This window comes from Pinus tabuliformis, chromosome X (assembly GCF_031772625.1).
Source record: "Pinus tabuliformis cultivar Carrire ecotype Pingquan chromosome X, CPIR1, whole genome shotgun sequence".
In the NCBI taxonomy this organism is placed as follows: Eukaryota; Viridiplantae; Streptophyta; class Pinopsida; order Pinales; family Pinaceae; genus Pinus; species Pinus tabuliformis.
This window is the reverse complement of record NC_142308.1, coordinates 332458808-332479799: the sequence shown is the minus strand read 5'-3', so window position 1 is coordinate 332479799 and position 20992 is coordinate 332458808. Positions and strand designations below refer to the sequence as shown.

Genomic DNA, 20992 nt, shown 5'->3' with positions numbered 1-20992 from the left:
CACTTTGTCACGTAGTCTGTGCAGACCAGAATGTGAACTTTCTGATGTGAAGGAGGATTGAATGACCCAACGAAATCGATAGCCCATTTCTCAAAGGGCTCAAGAACTAATTGAGGCTATAACGACATCTCATCCAACCGACTAGGCTGACCGATCTATTGGCAACTGTTACACCCTTGAACATATTTCCTTGCATCATGAAAAATAAAGGGCCAATAGTACCCCATCTGCAACACCTTATGACCTGTCCACTTGTCCGCAGAATGGCCCCCACAAGGGCCATCGTGGTTAGCTTTCAGAACGTCATAGTTGTCATCCTCACCAACACAACGTCGGATTTGCTGATCAAGTCTTGTATAGAAGAAGTATCCTTTTATCCACGAGTAATGAACGTTGTGATGGATGATTCACTGCTCTTTGTATGGCAAATGATGTGGTACTTTTCCTTTGGCAAGATAGTTAGCAATATCTGCGTACTGCAGAGTGTGAGTAGAAATGCAAAAAGATGTTCATCTGAAAAACTATCCTCTATAGGTGTATCTTCATCATTACTATTCAGCCTAGACAGGAAATCTGCTACTGCATTAACTTTTCCTATTTTATCTACAATGGTAATATCAAATTCTTGTATCAACAATAACCATCTTGTAATTCGACTAGGAGTTATCAGTTTATTCATCAGATACTTGATGGCTGAATGATCAATGTGCACGAAAGTGGGATACCCTGTAATATAATGCCGAAATTTATTAATAGCATAGATAATAGCCAAAAACTCCTTTTTCAGTTATCGTATAGTTCAGTTCAACAGGAGTTAGGTTCTTGCTGACATAGTAAATCGCATACGGTTTCTTGTCCTCCTGTTGTCCCAAGACTGCCCCTACTGCTGTATGAGAAGCATCTGTGGAGATATGAAATGGGAGCTTCCAGTCAGGACCACGTAATATCAGAGCTTTACAAACTAGTTCTTTGATTTCCAAGGAAGTTGCTTCACACGCATCTGTCCACACAAATTCTACATTTTTAGGTAATAATTGGAAAAGTAGAAATGATATCTTAGAATTTTTCTATAAAACGTCTATAATAGCCAGCATAACCAATAAAGCTACATACCGCCGTTGGTGTCTTTGGTGTAGGAAAATTTAAGATTACCTCTACCTTGGCAGGATCAACCCGTATTCCTGCAGCTGAAAGCAAGTGTCCCAAAACTATTCCTTCTTCCATCATCATGTGGCATTTTATTGTACTAAGAGAAACATGTGTCTGTTTGCATTGTTTAACAACTTTCTCCAAGTTTTCCAGACCTTCTTCGAAAGAATCCCCATATGGGGTGAAGTCATCCATGTAGATATCAACGCTGTCATTAACCAGATCAGAAAAAATTCCCAGTATTGCCCGTTGAAAGGTAGCGGGCGCATTACAGAGGCCAAATGGAAGGACTCGGTATGCGAAGGTTCCCCAAGGGCAAGTAAAAGTAGTTTTATCCTGATCCTCAGGAGCTATCTGGATTTGGTTATATCCACTAAATTCGTCTAGAAAGGAGAAGAACTTCTTCCTGGCTAATGTATCAAGGACCTGGTCAATAAAGGGTAAGGGAAAGTGGTATTTTTGAGTTGCTTTATTCAATTCCCTGTAATCAACACAGATCTGCCACTTGCCATTTTTCTTTGGAACAATGACCAATGGGGATACCCATTGACTGTCCGAGATTGGATAAATAAACCCAACATCTAGTAGCTTCTGTAGTTCTTCTTTGACAATGTTCTTCAAGGCAGGATTCATCCTTCTCTATGGTTTTCTAATAGGTCGACATTCTTCTTTTATGTATATGTGATGGGTACATAGATCAACAAGGATTCCTTTCATATCTGTATATTCCCAGGAAAAGGCTTCCTTCTGATCCCGAAGGACTTTCAACAACTGTTCAGACTGGGAAGGTGAAAGGTTAGGATTAACATTCAACATTTTCCCTGGATCGATTTCTACAGGAATGCTATTATGGGGTGCAATAACAGGAATGTTTTCAACTTCGGTTTTTGGTTCAATGGTTTCTTGAATGGTGCAACTCATAACAGATTCTAATAACTGATGGGTTGAATAAGAAACGAAGTTGGGATTACTGATAAATGTGTTAATAACATGATCTTCCGTTTCATCTTTAAAACATAGGGCTTCACTGATGGTAAGAATTGATCTAATATCTTCATTTTCAAGTTCAGGCTCCTCCGTAGGTGGAGATTTTTGCATTAAGGTAAATCCTAGTTTAACTGATGAACTCAGTTCTGCAGGGGGATAAAGGATAAGATTCTTTGTGATTTCCCCGTTGGATATTACCATATTTCTCAATCGACACCCAATATAAGCGTCTGCGATCACAAGCCAAGGTCTTCCTAAAATCAAAGGATGTCCCTCGACTGGAAATTTGGTATGCATCACCAGGAGATCGATGCATCACCAGGCGATCGATAAGGTATTGCCCCAAATCTACAAATATGGTCACATCTTCCAACTTCCCTACCAACCGTACAATGGATCGGTCTGCAATTTCTAAGACTGTAGGAGTTGGTTTAAGATCAAGCACGCTTAAGGTAAGTATAGTTGTGAAAGTTACAACGTTAATTGCAGCTCCTAGGTCTACCAGCACATTTGGGATATCAACTCCATTAATCTGTACTGTAAGAATCAGGTTCCCTGGATCCCCATATTTAACAGGTGTAGGCTTTCCCAACATTATATATGATAATTTCCCCATGACATGGATAGTGAGTGGATCTTTTGATTTTCTTCCAGGTTTCTTAGAACAAAATTCTTTGATCGTTTTGGCATAAATCGGTACATCCTTCATAGCCTGAAGTAACGATATTTTGACAAATAAGTTTTGCAATTCCCCTAAAAAGTCAAATTCAGGATGAGGAATTTGTTTGCTCAAGGATAGTCTCTCAGGATAAGGTGGACCAGTTTGACATCCTCGAGTTGTTTGAGAAGGGGGTTGTTGTCCCATGGGAACTTGTGGTGGATAACCGTGAGTTGTTCTAGCGAAATTCTTAAGTTCTGGTTCTAAGGCTTCATCTTTAGTATGTTCAACAATTTTCGGTGAAGTCTGAGTATTTACGACGTGACTGGACCAAAGATTTAGTTCATTACATTCCGCGGTGGCAATGCTATATGCAGGAAGGTTGAGTGTCTCAACTTGTTGAGCCCCCCTATTGTTCGAGTTTAGGTTGGATTGAACAAGTAGTTATAGACGAAGAGGAGGATTACTGGTGGAGGCATTAAAGGGAAGCTGTAGCTGCTATTGTGACATAGGCTGGGAGAACTGTCTTGAAGGAAGAGCAACTCCATGCCAACTCTGGGACCATGAAGGGGTTGGACTAGGTTGGGGGGACCATGATTGCCATGGCATTGGATACTGATAGTATTGCGGCCATGAAGGTGAAAAGGTACAAACTAAGGCCCAAAATTCAAATTATTAAAATACTGAGAAGGGTCTTGAAGCATACCTTGGTTCATGTTCTGTGGCCGTGGTTGCCATGGCTTCTTCGATCCCGTGGAGTACAACTGATCTGCCTCTTCATTTGCTCCTTGGAAATTGCCTTTAGCCCAGGAAGAGATGGACACATGCTAGTAGAATGACTCTGCTCACATATCGCACAAGTTTCAATAGTGTTGAGTGGACATTCCTTCAAGCAGATGCTTCTTCCTGCATTGAGGGCAGAAAATAGCCATTGCCTTCTCGGCTTCCATCTGTTTCTGTTTTGCCTGAAGAACATCTAGCTATGAGGACAAAGTGCTTAGAATATCAATCCTTAAATTATCCAACAAGTTTCCAATTGCTATTTTTGTAACCCCACTGTTGGATGTCTTGAGAGTTCGTACTCCTTGCTTATGGCTCACAGCTCCACGCGAACATTTGATGCACAACTCACGTATGGTGTCAAATTCTTCCTTTGAGATATCTTCCCTTCCTACCACATTTAAGAGTTCCAAAGATTGTTCCCTTAGTGCTCGAAGAAAGATTATCTTTAAGATATCTTTATCCAGATCACTATGGCCCGATCCTTGATTCACCCTTTTCCCACATTAATTGTCAACTCGGGGCTCGTCTAGTTATTTCAAGGCTACCATGCAAGGTCTATGCAGGCCACAGTTTCCCTACCTAGCATTGAGAATTCAATCAACAACATAACAACGTGTAACAACAAGCAATAACAATAACAACAATCAGAGTAACAACAAGTTAAGATTCACAGCAACACAACTTAATAAACCATTACAACGATAAAGAAATAAACATAACAGAAGATAAATCTACGCACACCACTAATCCAACAACACCTGGTCAGGAGAGTGGGCCCAACTCCTTGATCAGGGTTGTGGTAAAAGATCAAAGACTAATAAATACTCAGAAGATCAGGATTTGCATTAATCAAAATAAAAGTACAGAAGTCTGTTGTTACATGCTCAAAACTCTCGTATCTCTCTCTTTAGCAGTGGCTTGCTTTTCCAGCCTCGTAACCTTACTTATACATTCAATGTTACAAATATAGTATCAACAATTTCCAGAGATTACGGCAACTGTCTGCCTCCAAATATACAATGATCATCGAGACATAAACAAAATACGAAGATAGCAAATGTATTGGTCCAACAAACTCGCTTGGGTGGAATCATTGTTACAGCCAGCATCTTAAGATAGCGCTGCCAGCTCATCGATAACCATACACTGAATTGTAGTATGCTGATCATCATCCTTACAAATTTGCAAAGAAACATAGGTTAGCAAGTTGCATACGCAACGTTCCCCTAAGACTACACTTCATTGATTAATAATTCACAAAGATATGACAAATAGATATACCTTCGTGCTTGAGATACAAATTAACCTTTTAAGGACATGAAATAGGTGAAGGAAAAACGGGTAACAAGGCAGGTGAAAAGCAAGCAAATTTAGCAACCAACACACTGTACATGGGTTACTTTGAAGTTTGGCATTCTAAATATAGTACTCTTTATTATGAAATTTTATGTAACCTGTTTGGTTGAGTTTGAATGAAAGATGGTTAGCTCATTTTTGACGTCATGTTGGACAAATACAATTTATTTATTTTATTGTTTTATATTTGTGATTGTAGCATGAGTAGGTATAGGGAACCACCCTATTGCAAGTATTGCCAACAAAGAGAAACGTGTGCGTGAAGTTGCCACTTTATTGTAGGCCAAACCAATACATCATAGAGGGGTGGGGAAGAGAAGAAAAGAGGAAGGCCATTAGATCAATTGGAGTTCCAATATCAAGTAGTTATCTAGGACAGTAAGCTAATTAGGGTACTTCAATTAGGGTTCCCAACAAGTAATTAGCAAAATAAATCTAATTAATTTCAAATCTCCCTTGGTGAGCTAATTAATCTAAGCGTTGGAAATGATGGAGAGAGGAAATGAAAGAAACTCACTCATTCAAGTGTTGTTGTAGGTGTTGAAGCTTCTTGTGCTAAAGATGGGAGTTGTGATAAGGCTTTAAGAGAGTGTTCTCCCTTCTATACAATCCTATACTTGCAACTCAATCCTTCTACAAAACAAACTTGCATAGATATCCAATACAATATATAATGATATGACAATACATACTAAAACACTAGATCACCCATATATAATGATATGACAATACGTACTAAATGGAGATCTAAGTGCCCTCAAAAAGGTTTGATGCCTCTGTTTCTCTAGCTGTGTTGGAACCTATCATGAGGTTGTATGGTTGAATTGTCCAACATATAAGAGGACCAAGATCCCAAGGATACCCTAGGATAAATCAACAAGTCAATAAGGTTGTAGCCAAACTAACAACCAGAGAGGTGTTGGAGCAGACAAGTACAAGCGAACCAAGAGCTTGGTAAGAGAATTGGGAAGCTAGATCAAGATATGACACCAATCTGAGGGTGCACTTGGAAGCTCATGAAAGGTGGAAAGGAAATCAAAGATGCTTTCCAAACATGAATTGAATGGTATAAATGGAAAAAGGAATGACCTCAGGGAATATGTGAACAACATACTAGTTGTTAAAGAGGGAAGATTGTACAAAAAATTCAAATTGTGTAGTGTTTGACTAATTATTGTGGGTTTCTGTAATACATGTTCTTTGTTTTGCCAGTTGCAAGACATTCATGTTATTGCTAGGAAGTGCACCTTGAGACCATGAAATGTTTAGGAATGTTTGACTCATTTGATCCCACAAATAGCAAACCCAAATAGGGTTGGGTCATTGTGGACTTGTAATGAAGCATTCTGAACAACTATGACCCCAGTCAAGGGTTTGTGTCCCAAACTGAACCTATAGTGTAAGGAAATACCCCAAATGAGTGCTTCAAAGGGTCAAAGTGAACCAAAATTGGTGATCAAAGGCCAAAGGACAAAGCAAGAAAGACGATAAATGACCTTGTGGGTAAGTATATGTGAGGACTAAGATGTGAAATCCTTGTGCTACAATTATGCATGTTATTGATTTGAATAATAGTTTTTTAAACAAACAAATTTCATTCTTTTGAATACTAGTCTTGAGTTGATTCAAGATTCTTAAACAATCCTTTGGACAAGTTGTAGTCAAGGTGCCAATTCAAAAGAGAATAGAGATCGGAAAAAGGAACACACTTCTAATAGATCATGTAAAAACACATCGCAGTCATTAATAGTACTTATATAGTATATAAATTGGTGGAGTAGCTTTTCTTAATAGATGAAAGCCAGGTATGGAGTTTTCGTTAGTTGTTACTTGTTTTGATAAATTGATCAACCTCAACAAGCTGCCATGTAAATAAATATTGGTGGCATCAGTGGTTGATTATAGTGCTTCTTCATAGATTTTGATCTAGCTGAAATTCAATTTATGTGTTGTGCAATTGACTAAGTCATCTGCTTGAACCATTATGTAGTAGTCTTTATAAAACTTTTTGTTTGAAGATCTTTGAAAGACTGTAATATCCTTTAGGAGAATTTACCCTTGGGGTTAAAGAACATATGACAAATTTTGTTCCAGTATCACAGTATCCTTTTTCAATTTGACAGAGATGACATTGAAAACACAACAATGCAAACAAGTAGATGATTTTCAACAATACCAACAGTACACATCAAGTTACAATTTCCACAGATTCACTTCTAGGGCTGTTACACTAGCAGAGTCTGCTGTACAGCACTCAGTAATTTAGTAACAGTAACAACACTAATTACCCTATCAGCAACACAATTGACCAGCTTACAAGTTCTATCCCGTTACTGCTCACTTTGCCTCCACAAATTTGCTGTCTTGCTGCCCTGATGTCATCAGAGAGTCCTAATGGGCCTTAGTTGCTGTCCTAGAATGGATGCTACTTGCTCAGACTGCCTTTTCCAGCCCCGGCTTCACTTGGCTGCCACAAGCTGCCCCTGACTATGCCCTTAGAGACGAGTCGCTGCCTCAGATCAGGGTCTTGGGGGATTCCACGGCCAGAATTCTATCCCTCAAATGAGCTCTCTGCTACAGGAAACCTTGCTCAGGATAGCCACATGCCGTGGAGTTGGGTGGCAGGGCTGTTTTGCTGCTGGCAGACCATCACTGCCTTCACAAACCTACGCTGTCACAGAGTAATCCTTTACAGTCCAAACAAAGCGACAGAACCACAAAATTCTCCTTCCTCAGAAACCTTTGATAAATAAACAGAGCAGTGTTGGACAAGTAGAGGAGTTGTGTGTTTATATATTACAGATACAAAGCCACAGAACCACAGAATTCTCTATTATTTATTAGAGAAGATTACTGCTTTTGAATTAAACAATATACCTTAAACAAGGCCAAACTCTATCACCTAGATATTTGTGGAAGTTCGATAACCCATAAAGCAATTTTCCTGTTTTGATCCCTTCAATGGAATTTTTAAATATGGATTGTATAACTCTTTGGTCATCATCAAAATATATGAACTTGCATTGTCTCTTATCTGACCTGGGTACACTGATGTATCTTTTGTTCTATACTGATCTTTTTCTTTACACTTGTGAGAGTATCCATGTACTTTATCTTATAGTTTTTGGTATTACTGGACACTTGATATGTTGTGTTGGGGGTGGTTGTCTTCTCTACTTACTATTTCTGACAATGAATATAGTAACTTGAGAAAGAGTGTGAGGCACTGACATGGTTTCCCATTTTAATTTTCAGAGAAGGCAATTGAATTTCAAGACTTTCATTTAGATCTGATAGATTGTATCTACAGAATCCATTCTTTCCATTGAATAATGTCTCAAACTTAACAAGTTTGACCAAGCTTTTGACGGACTCGCTTAAGTTATAGTAAAATAGCCAAAAAGACAAGATTCTGCCTAATTTTACATTGCAACTCTCCTAACTATGAAACAGAAGATTTGAAAAATAAACTCGTATGTTGAGAGTAGTAGTGTTTTGTTTGGTTTTAAGTCAGAATAACGTGGTTTTACACCTTATGCAATGCAGGATAGCCAACTTCCAGAGGAGTCTATACATGATTTTGCACGTGACCTCGTACATGCTTTGCAGTAATGTACAACAACCTTGCATCCAACATAACCTTTTGGCAGATTCTTACTGAAATTACTGATGTTGATTTTTACTGGTATTCAGGTTTTTGCATTCAAAGGGTGTGATATACTGTGATCTGAAGCCCTCCAATATTTTACTCGATGAAAATGGACGTCTTAAGGCAATTCCCTTGCACTTGTTATTTTCTTTTTGAAACTACATCAGTGTTCATTCATATTTTCAGTTTATAGAAGATTATATCTTTTTGATTCCCAGGTCTAATTAACATAATCTGGTTTGCAATGCATGCATGATGCTGTGCATGTTTTAGCTTTGTGATTTTGGATTGGCAAGACGACTTAGTGATATTTCAAAAAGTTCCATTTCTCAGGTCAGCTTCAATGGTCCATCTTATTGTATTGCTTTGTAACTTTCCATAAAAGAGAACAGGGACGCTATAATAGAAACAAAATAATCCTTTCCAATCAGCCCTTATGGTATATTACACAATAGATGCTTTTCTCTAAAGTTCATATTGACACATTTTTGTTGTTTGTGCAGTTGCCACAAGCGAAACGAGGTACACCTTGTTACATGGCCCCCGAACTGTTTCAGGAAGGAGGTGTACATTCTTTTGCATCAGACCTTTGGGCACTTGGTTGTGTCTTGTATGAATGCTATGCTGGAAGACCACCATTTGTTGCTAATGAGTTCACTCAGCTTGTGAAATCTATAATATCCGATTCAACACCACCACTACGAAGTAATGCAAGCAAAGAGTTTCTTGACTTGGTGAATCGTTTACTGGTGAAGGATCCAGCTGAGAGAATGCACTGGCCTGAGCTACGAGAGCATGTTTTCTGGAAATCAACAGTCAAAGCATTACCGTTACCTCAACAACCAGCTTTTAATAATCTACTCCAGTTGTATTCAAAGTCTGTTCCCCCTGAAAGGTGTCAAAGAAATGCAGAAAACACTCTCTCTGATAGAGCTCAAGGTGTGAAAAACACCAAACCTGGTTTACATGGAGCTCAAAAGCAAAATGAAAATGAAACGTGCCCAGCAAAAGGATTCTCAACTCCTACTAAAGGCACCCTAAATTTGGAAAATAATCAAAATCACCACATAAAAGGCTCAACTGGGGTCACTAAAGGACCACCGCTGAAAGAGTCTTCTGCCAAAATAAATGCAGGAGTAAATTTGCTTAGGCTATCAAAGATAGTTAAAACTAACCTACAGAGGGAGAATGAGGGTGAAAATTACAGGAAGCCTTTAACAAAAGACTGTGGAAATGATACTGATGTCAAAATAGAGAATAATGACCTGGAATTAGATTTTGCTGAAAATGCTGAAACTGATGCACACGAAGAGAGTGATGTGTCTGAAAACTCAGTTTCTGTGACCCCTGTTTCTGAAGGTAAGACACCAACACGAGCCCGATCAGCTAATGTATTGCCAGATAGACATGAACAAGAAGAAAATCATGCCAATATGGTGTCACCCAACCTCTTACAGGATAGTGATGGCAATGAATCTGACTCTTCAAAAGCTGTTGAAGAATGCACAAACTTGCAACAACGGGAAGTTGCAGCAACGCCTCCTTACGTTGGTCTTCAAAGAAGAGCTCAACGTCCTGCAGATTTTGCCGATGAGATGGGTAAAGGGGTCTCTGTATCTCCGGCTAGTGCAGATCCTTCCAAAGTATATGTGAATCTTTCACAGGCTCTTTGGCACCCGTCTGATTTGTCTGTTAGACCAATCATGCTCAGCAGGAAAAGTGATAAGGCTATTGAACATGTTCTTGATGTACGCATGCTTCCATTTGATGCTCTCTCTGCTTCTGACTTCTTGAAACTCTCATCAGATCAGATAGAAGCATTTATTAGTCGTATCGTTACCAGTGTCAATGGCAACACAACTCTCGGTGAAAAGCAGAATGCCCTGAGATACCTGGAGACCCTAAGCAGCAATGTTGACGCAGCCAATATTTTAATCAATGGTCCAGTAATGCCAATGCTTGTTAAGATGCTGAGGATATCAAAAGTTTCTGCTTTGCGTGTTCAGCTTGTTTGTGTGATGGGTTTGTTGATTCGACATGCAACTCTTATTGAAGACGAAGTGGCGAGTACTGGAATAATATCAGTGCTAACTGATGGTCTTCGAGATAAGCAGGAAAAGGTGAGAAGATTTGCCATGGCAGCACTAGGTGAACTTCTGTTCTACATCTCCACTCAAAGTGAGAATTCTCCAAGAGCTGCTGTTGGTCAGGAAAGTCCAGCAAAAGATGGGCGGGCATCTTCATCTACCTGGCAGGTTAGATGCTTAAACCTTTTAGGATGTTTAAATATTCTGATAGACTTGCTGATGCAGTTTTGCTTGATGGAATTCTTGGCCTGATTGAATTAACTGCACGTGTTTTTTAAGTTCTAAATTCAGATGTACTAGCTTCAAACATTATTTAGACACTGCGTACCTGTGACAGGTTCCCAGTGCATTGATTGGCTTGATATCATCTATTTTACGTAAAGGTGAGGATGATGCAACTCAGCTATATGCATTGAAAACAATTGAAAATATTGCTAGCCAAGGTGGTGATTGGGCTGTACGCTTTGCTAGCAATGAAGTGATTGGTAACCTATGTTACATATTCAAAGCCCCAGGGAAACACGAAAGTCTACGTTTAACAGCTGGTTCTTGTCTGGTACGTCTTGTACGGTTTAGTCCTCCGTATATTCAGTTGGTTCTGGATAAGTTGACATTTAAGGAACTTGTGGCTGGCATAGGCAAGGGAAATCAAAAGGAGCAACAAATCAATATAAATCTTATTAATATGGCTCTGCTTGGGAGCAATATGATCAGCAATATGGGAAAGCATATTCTTTCTCTTCTAGAAGAAAAGACTCTTGTTCCCAGTCTTGTGTCACTGTTGGAACAGGCCGCTGAAGTGCTTCGTGGCAAAGCATTTGTATGTGCAGCTCTTCTTTGTAAAACTAATCGTAGGTGGTTACCTTCTCTTTGCAATGCAAAAGTGCTACCTGCGATGGAAAGATTGACCAAGGAAAAGGACTTGTATGTGCAACAATGTATGGAAGCTCTTGTACAGACAGTGGTTGGTGTTGTGCCAGGGATACTGGATAGCATTAGCACTGATATTCAGCAGCTGTCTAGTGGCAAGCGCTCAGTGCCCGCTACCCCACACTCAGGTCGGGCTCAGTCCAGAAGCAATATCCATCTTTTCCCTGTTGTGTTCCATCTTTTTAACAGTCCAGTCTTCAAGCAGAGGATTGTCAGTGGTCAAGTGTTGCAGCAACTTGCACTATTTATGAAACTTTTGGAGACTGCATACTTCCAGGTAGAATATAAGAAAAGTTTGTCCTTTTCCAAACTGGCAAGTTCTGTTTGCAATTAAATTGTTATGTTTGTCTCATTTAACCTTCTTAATTTACATTTCTAATGATACAGGGCAGAGATGATTTTCTTTCAACTCTTCTCCGCATACTTGAATTGGTTGGGCAAGAGTCAACAATTCTGCTTGAATTTGCTGATATATTTATCAGTCAAGTTCTTCCGAGCCTTTCCATATTATACAAAAACAATACAGATGGAGATGCACGCTTCTTATGTCTGAAAATTTTGTTTGATGTACTTGTTGTGTTTCTAGAAAATATATCTGATTCTCCATCAAATCAGAATGACACAAGAGCCAAGGATCTGAAATCAATTTCTGAAAAATACTTTTTGCCTCTATATCCTACACTTATTGAGGATGAGGATCCAATTCCTATGTATGCTCAGAAGCTCCTGGTTATGCTTCTGGATTTGAAATGCCTCAGGATCACAGACATTCTTCAACTTAAACTGGTGTCACAGTTCTTTGAATTTCTTCATGAAGACCTGTCTAATGCAAATGTTAATAATATCAGGCTTTGTGTTCTTTTGGCATCTGCTCCTGAAGTGGAGACTCGGATCCTTTCAGAGTTGAAAGTGGTGAAGAGAATTGGTGCTTTACTTGAGTTTGTACATGCCAGAGAGATGGAAGACTTTTTGGAACCAACCTTATCTTTATGTCGGTTTTTCCTACTACGCAGCAGTGGAAAAGAAAAACTTGGTGGTCTGGCAGGAATACATAGCAATGATATTATGAAACTAGGCAATATGAATGATCCGGGGGAAGCCAGTAGAGATATTACAGACTTTGGAAGTTATATTAGTGTATTTTTGGAGCTATGTGGATATCATGAATGTCAAATTGCAAACTTAGCTGCAGAGTGTTTAATTCTTTTTACTAATGCAGCATCAAAAGAAGCAGCCATGAATTTGTTCTCAAATCTTTCATTGCTTGGAAGGGTTTTAGAGTTGCTTTCTCTCCGGCAAAACCCATCGGTTTCTGCTCAATTGCAGCGGAGCCTTCTGTATGCCTTATATGTTTCATGTAAAGAGCAGCGCTCTGCTCAATTAAATTCAGCAATGCCATCAGTTGCAATTTCAGAAATAGCAAGAATTGAGGCCATTGTATCTAACCTTGGCAATTCAAGCAACCCAAAAGTTGCAGAGGCTGCTTTGGATGTGGTCTTGGAATTACAGTTACTGCATCACGGGACATAACATCAAAGGGATGTATAGTATATGAAAAAGATACATTAGAAGGTATGGGGTCCTGTACTAGTTTTGGATTCTTATCAACTTAGGCGTTGGCTTTCTTTCTGTACCATTGAATATTCTTCCTAAATTCTAGAAATTGAAGTCATAAAAGGCTTCTGTATGCAAATCAGCTTGTGCTTGTCTGGCACTCACCGAGTCTATACTGTGTTGAGATTTTGCAGCCTTATTTTAAATATTGGTTAGAATAATGGAACAAGTATACGCTACGCATCTAGAAAGTAGTTAGCTATCTTAGTTAGATTAATGGGTCAATTTATATTAAGAAAGTAATAAGTTGTATCGCTAAGTTATTTTGGATAGCATTGACCGCTATACGATAATTATGGTAAACTAAGAGGTCATACAGGAAATATATATTAATGGCACGCACGGAAGTCTTGAAATTGAATTAATAATACTTCGTTTTTAGATGACAAATGTAAAACTGATTGGAATCTTGAGGACCTTTGAGTTGCCGAGGCTACTTTAAATGCAGTATTTGACGTCATTATGCCTATGCGCTGCTCCCCATAATTTCCAGAATGGGGCTGCGAACCTGAAAAATCTGGTCCCTTCAATTGGAATTCACCTATGTTGCATTGGCTTTCCGGACGGGGGTACCGTTCCCTGGACGGCTAGAGGCACCCCAAAGTTTTCAGAGGATATATATAAATATTAGATTTTATTATAAACATTTTTACCTGCCTCATTTTGTAGGGATAATAAGTTATGTTACATTTGGATTATGCACAGCTGTTACATTTGCCCATTCTGAAATTTGAGTAATTTAAAAATTGGCCAAGTGACACTTCATTATTACCCGCTATATATGACCAATATACAGTGTAGCTTTAAGAAAACTTTTAAAGATTTTTAATTTGCAATAATGTAGAGAACCGTCTCTGTTGCACGTTTTCATCCTCAAATTTACTGTTAATGATGATTATGTTAAAAGGGAAAGGGCATTCTCTTCTCAGTGTATAACCTTATAGCTGTGTTGAAAACCACTATTAAAGTTCTTTAAAGAGATGATATTCTTATTGTAGATAAGGGTGATTGATTAAGAATTTATTAAAACATCTAGTAACTAATTCAAATTATTACTATTTGATTGCTTTCACAATGTTTGAGGTTGGGATGGTGGAAGCATTGGACTGAAATGACTCTTGGAACATGGTTACATGGGGGCCCCCCTCTCGCTCTTGTTCCGGCTCCCAATCTGCACACCCTAAAAAAAAAATGCTCCTTGCTTTTTCGGGAGTGTTTAGTCTTTTTTTGCAATAATATTCCAAATGCATTTTTTTTCAAAGAAACAAATAAGTTTTGAGTGGGGCAGCCTGATGATCAAACCTATGACTCTAGTATTGATATGCGATTCATGGTAATATTAAACTCTTAAGGTAAAAGTGACATTCTCTTTAATTTTCATTTTCATCCATTTACTTAAATTTGTAACATTACTATGAAATGGCTAAGGATGTTTGAGAGTGGTTCCGACCTCATTGGATTTCATATGGAGAAAGTAGAATTTTAGATTTCATTTAAAATCCAGCCGACTTAGCAATTTTTCAGGATTGGGGAGATTGCAATGTTTTCATTGGATTTTGTCATGTTTTAGGGTATGGAACTTGTATTTAATCAAGAGCACCAATCCCTCTATGTACCTTGATATTAGTGACATTGATTGTCAAACTCCTTTATCACAACCTTCCTAAAAATGTACGCATCACTCAAACAAAATCTTAACTTGACATGCTATGCTTTTTCTATCTTATGTTAACGCTTAGAGGGTGATATTAATGACAAAGAACCCTATACATATCTAGAGGTAATGACAAAGATACCTCTGGATATTAATGACAAAGATCCTGATTTTCCAACAAGACTAAAAAATTAGACATTTCTCGTGGTGCAAGACTCAAGAGGCCCAAGCATTAGCAATAGATAATAGGTTTACTTGTCTTTTCTAGTTTCTAGTAGTTTTTATAACTATTGACTCTTTCATATTTATTATGATATTTTTTGTAAACAATATATGACGATTTAAGTTTGAAGTTTGAAGTTGGCAATTATAACTCATTAATAATGAATTATGAATATGATGCTTCATGAAAGTTGAAAGTTATTTCATTTCATTTCATGTTAGATATTATTTGTTGTAATGATTACACTTAGCTTACAAGTACAACTTTGGTGATCAATGATGATAAATGTTATATATTGAATTTTGAAAGCTTGAAACTTTAAGATTGATGAATCACGAGACTTAATATGTTGTATGTTACTATGTTACTAACTTGTGGACATGGTTGATGAAGATTATAACTTTTAGATGATTGTTGTTATATGATTCAATTTATGTTTTTTTATCTAATTCATCATTCTACATGCTTTTGTTAACATATATGCATCAAAATATTAAAAATATAAAAATATATATATTGTATAAAAAATGCTCTTGGAATTGCTCCCAAATTGGGAGCTTTTGAAAATGTTGCTCTCGCTCCTCGTTTTCGCTTCCACTCCCAAGTAACCTTGTCATGGAAACCCATGTACAATATGTAAATGTTGAGATGATCCAAAAAATGAAGAACAAGAGCAATAACCACCACAAGGATCAACTCGTTTAAATGTTGCACTTCATGTTTTTTTAACATGGAGGTTGTTTTTGTTGTAATGTTGTCCCTGAAAATACAATGTTTAATCACCAGAAATCTAAATTGAAATCCATTGTAGAAAACCAATGATTTGATTTGTAACTTGTACAATAGATTTAGATTCAATGCAATACAAAAATAATTGATGAGAAAAATGGTCATATTGTTTAATCATCAATGTCCATAATTGTCGAAATTCAAAGTATATATTGTTTGGAATATTTCTAAAATTTGTACAAGAAATCCTTGAAAATTTTCTAGAAAATTCCTCAAATTTATTTGGAATGTCCTTGAAATTTGCTAAAAATGTCTCGGGGATGGCTAACAAGTCTTTGAGTCCTAGTGAAGCCCCTTGCCGTTTGGGAATGTCTTCAAATGGTCCTCAAGTCCCTGAAACAAAGGAACATAGGGTACATGGTTTTTTTTAAGGGAGATAGGTTCCTATGCAACATAAGAATTCATTAAAACCATCTTCACTACTTGTTGTGAAAAAGAAAAGGTCTTTGAGAAAAAGGCATGATAAATAGCAAAAGCACGAGCATTGGGTGTTGCCATGATTTTAAGGGAAAGTGAATCCCTTACCTTAAATAATGTTGCAAAGATTGGGGAATGCCTAAATTGTGCCTAATCTACAAATGTTGCATAAGAGCCACTTAAATGACTTTCATGTTTGGTAAGATTTTTAAATCTAAAAGAAGTTTGAATTATACTCTAAGAGATTTATTCTTGGGAGGTTTTGCTTTAGTGATCCAAAACTTTACAAAAAAATGATTAATTAACTTCTTTTTATAGATGAAATGACTTGTTTCACGACATTTTTTCTGGTTAAGTTTAATCAAAATCTATTTAAAAGAAATTAGTTTAAGCTGTTTAATATGTTGAATTCGAAACTCCTAGAGGTTTTTTAGGGTTTTGTATCTATTTATGCATTCAAAAATGTATTTTAAACAACAACAAAAACACATTCTACGTTGAAATTATATTGTCGGATTCTGGTGAAAAAGACTATTTAGTCTATAAGTTAGAATATATATATATATATATATACACTAGAAATGGCTTTCTCAATTTTCAATATCTTTTGAAGGTTAAGTGATTTCCACCTTCATTCATATGGATTTCAAATTTTTAATATTTTGAATTGTTTATAATTACAATATGATAAATATGTTTTTCTTAATTTAATAATCTTATTGGAATGCAATTAATTTGTTTTTGTTTGAGTTGGATATAATTTTTAACAATTCATTTTAAAAAAACCACAAATACAAGATGTTTATATTAAGTAAAACGTTGTAGCGAGGGTCACAACAAATATACATCAAGTCTATTTTAGGAAGTTTTAAATAATATTTTAGATTAGAACAAATTACTATCCTATAGCTATAGTTAAACAAAGCCAATAATCATTGCTTGCAGTAGAAAAAAGGCCTAAAAACTAACTGCTTTAAAAAACATACAATCTTAATAAAAAGCATGTTTGTTGACCACTCCATCTAGTTAGAGAATATTTTTGTCTTTCCTTGTGGCCTCGCAATTGGAATTGATGGATTTGTTGAGGGTCAAATGTGCCCTGTTGACCAGCGTTGACTTTTCTAGTTAGGGCTTTATTGTTGTTATAAATTATCAGATTTGTAAATTGTATTATCTCTATCTTTGCTGAAACTATTGAAGACTAAAGAATAATTGATCAAGGGTTTCCCCATATTGGGGTTTGTCCTTTGCTGGTGCCACATCTTGTGTCCTCTTATCTTCTACTGTTTATGTTTATGCTTTATCTGTATTTTACTATCATGTTGATGTGATTGCTAAACTGGATATTGATATTGGGCTAATAAAGAAATTGAAGTAAAATTGCTCTAAAGCATAGAACATACCATTGTTGCCTAAAAGTAACATGGTATCAGAGTTGAGGTGAAGACAAAGCCCAAGCAAGAGTGAAAGAGCAATCATCAAAGACAGATGGACAAGGACAAAAGACTCAATGGGTTCCTCATCTTACTTCCCGGCTGAAGACAAGCTCCATGATAAATCTGACTGTCATGGATGGAAGATGTATATTGATTTGACCTTGGAAGGAAAATAAGTGATGGATTATGTGCAGGGTAAAATCCCTAAACCTCCTTCAAATGCATCGGTCGCTGCAAAGACCAAGTACAATAGGGCTGAAGTCAAAGCAAAAAAGATCATGAGGGATTCCATTGACAAGCATCTGGTGGCCTACATCTTTGAATTGAAGACTTCCAAGGAGATCTACGACAGGTTGGTTGACATGTTCAAGGTTAGTAATGCTAATCAAATTCTATATCTTAAAAATAAGTTGAAGGATATTAAGAAGGGTAAGGACGAGGACATTCAATCCTATTTCTTGAAGATTACTGAGATCAAGAATGATCTACTTTCGTTTGGAGAAGTCATTCCTGACAGGGAGTTTACTCTCGCCACCCTTGTAGGACTCCCACCTGAGTGGTATACATTTAGAACCACTATACTCAACAATGATCAAATTTCAAGCTATGAAGAATTGATGTTGAAATACATTCAAGAAGAAACAAGAATGGTGAAGCAACAAATGCCTTCTAATAGAAGCAACCCCACTGCATTCTTCGCTCATGCTAAGAGGAAGAACAATGCAGGTTCAAAGAAGCAAAGTCAAGGAAGACCGAGATTCAAAAATGGAAGAAAGGGAAGATGCTTTGTTTGCATTAAGTTTGGGCACTATCCAAGGGATTGTCCTAATAGAAGGGACACAACTCGAGATGATGACTATCATAACAACTCTAGGGGCAACTTCAACAACAACAATCAAAGGAATGGCAGGTCCAATGGCAAAGGAAAAAGGAATGCAAGACATCAAGGAAATGGTCGACCCTCCAAGAAATCAAGGAACTCAAAGCATGAAGAATCCAATGTTAACAATAAGCAAAAAGAGTACTATCCTATATCAGCACTCTCCACTACCTCTCCCCCAGACACTTTGGGAAATTGGCTAATTGATAGTGGTGCCTCAAGGCATTTCACCGGATATAAGGAAACCCTCTCTAATTTGATAGAAATGGAGACAAACTTGTAGATCATCCTTGGAGACAATGCCACCTATCCCATGAAGGGAGTAGGGAATGTTACCCTTAAATTGAATTAAGGTAACACTATTCATTTGCAAGAAGTACTATATGTACCTGATCTCAAAAAGAACCTGGGGTCCATTTCAGCGAAGGAGGACAAAGGATTCAAGGTGGCATTCATCGATGGAAAGGTACGTGTTTGGAAAAGAAATTTTAAAGATGCTTTTACTCTTGGTTTTAGGGTTGACACTTTGTATCAAGTTGGAGGAAGTCCATTGGGAGCCATGTTTGGCGACACATCTCTACAATCTGAACTATGGCACCAAAGGTTTGTCCATCTTCATTATAAGGCCCTACCCGATGTGAGACAAATGGTGACAAGTATGCTCGAGTTCAAAGTAGAGCATGAAGGTGTATGTCCGAGATGTGTCGAAAGAAACTTACAAGGGGACCATTCCCCTCAAGTAATAGCAAGACCACAAATATATTGCAATTGATCCACTTCGACATATCTAGTATGATGTTCGTAAAATCTTTGGGAGCATACTTATATTATCTTACCTTTATGGATGATTATTCTCATAAGACTGGATCTACTTCTTGAAGAAGAAGGATGAAGTGTTCACTTGGTTTTGACACTTCAAAGCCTTATCGAAAACCAACCCGAGAAGAAAATCAAGATATTGAGGAGTGATAATGGGAACGCATACGAATCCAATGAATTCCAAGATTATTGCAAAGAAGTTAGCATTAAGAGGGAGACTATAACAACACCATACACTCCTGAGCAGAATGGTGTGGTTGAAAGAAAGAATCGCTCTATTGTAGAAGCTGTTCATGCCATGCTTCATAATCAAGGCCTTCCGAAGTTTCTATGGGCTGAAGCTGCAAATACGTCGTGTATGTTCAAAACCGATGCCCTTATCAAGCATTGGACTCCAAGACTCCCGAAGAAATGTTCATTGGTAAGAAACCCGATGTCTCTCATTTTAGAATTTTTGGAAGTCTTGTATATTTTCATGTGCCGAAAGAGAAAAGAAGCAAATTGGGTGCATCTGGGAAAAAATGAATCTTTGTGGGCTATAGTGAAATTTCTAAGGGATATAGAATTTATGTGGCTAGTCAAAAGGAAGTTGAGATAAGTCACGATGTCACCTTCGATGAAGATATGGCCCTTAGGAAGATCAACAACCTTCCTATCCTAAGGAAGGACAAAGAAGCTGACACAGGAAATCATGGTGAAAAAGAGGACGAAACGATGCTTGATGTTTGATGAACGTATGGATCCTATTGATCCTCCTCCTCATGAACCCTCCTTCTCTAAAAGGGGACCCTCATGGCTTAGGGAGACTCTCGAAGATGTTGAGAGATACATTGCACAAAGGGGGACTTTCTGTGAAAGCAAGAAGCTGAACATGTATCAAGGATATTTGACCGCCATGAGCACTCTCATTCAAAATGAGCCTTCATCATTCGAAGAAGTCGTGAAGCATCAAGTATGGAAGGATGCTATGAATGAATAATAAAAGTCAATTATGAATAATGATGTCTGGGATGTGGTCCCTAAACCCTAGGACAAATCGGTTGTCACCTCTAAGTGGCTCTACAAAATCAAGTATGGCGCTGATGGAACTGCAAAAAAGTTCAAGACTCACTTTGTTGCTCGAGGCTTCTCTCAAAAGGAAGGTGTAGATTACGATGAGATATTTGCACCTGTTGCCCAATACACCACCATCCGCTTGATCATAGCCCTTGCTGCCTCGCAAGGATGGAACCTACATGAGATGGATGTCAACACTGCTTTCTTGCATGGTTCGATGAAAGAGGAATTCTATGTGGAACAAACCGAGGGGCTTGAGGTTCATGACCAGGAATCTCATGTATGCGGGTTGAAGAAAGCTCTATATGGATTGAAGCAAGCACCCCGGTTTTGGTATGATAGGACCGATAACTATCTGATGAAGTTGAGATTCACTAGAAGTGAAGCCGATCTGAACCTTTACTTTAAGGTTGAAAATGATAAACCTCTCATTTTGGTACTTTATGTGGACGACCTCTTTCTGATAAGTGAAGGCCCTCTCATTCACAAATGTAAGAGGGAGTTG

At 37.8% G+C, this 20992-nt stretch overlaps 1 protein-coding gene across 1 annotated transcript in view; it reads left to right on the top strand.

Moving 5' to 3' along the window:
• LOC149139802 (serine/threonine-protein kinase RUNKEL-like) overlaps positions 1-13336 on the top strand; it is a 75897-nt gene extending 62561 nt beyond the window's left edge. The window contains exons 5-10 of the mRNA XM_089449246.1: positions 8480-8541; positions 8627-8705; positions 8856-8915; positions 9086-10837; positions 11007-11876; positions 11987-13336. Of these exons, the coding sequence (XP_089305372.1) occupies positions 8480-8541; positions 8627-8705; positions 8856-8915; positions 9086-10837; positions 11007-11876; positions 11987-13129 (3966 nt within the window). The 3' untranslated portion in view covers positions 13130-13336. The remainder of the gene's footprint in view (positions 1-8479; positions 8542-8626; positions 8706-8855; positions 8916-9085; positions 10838-11006; positions 11877-11986) is intronic.
• The last annotated feature ends 7656 nt before the right edge of the window (positions 13337-20992 follow it).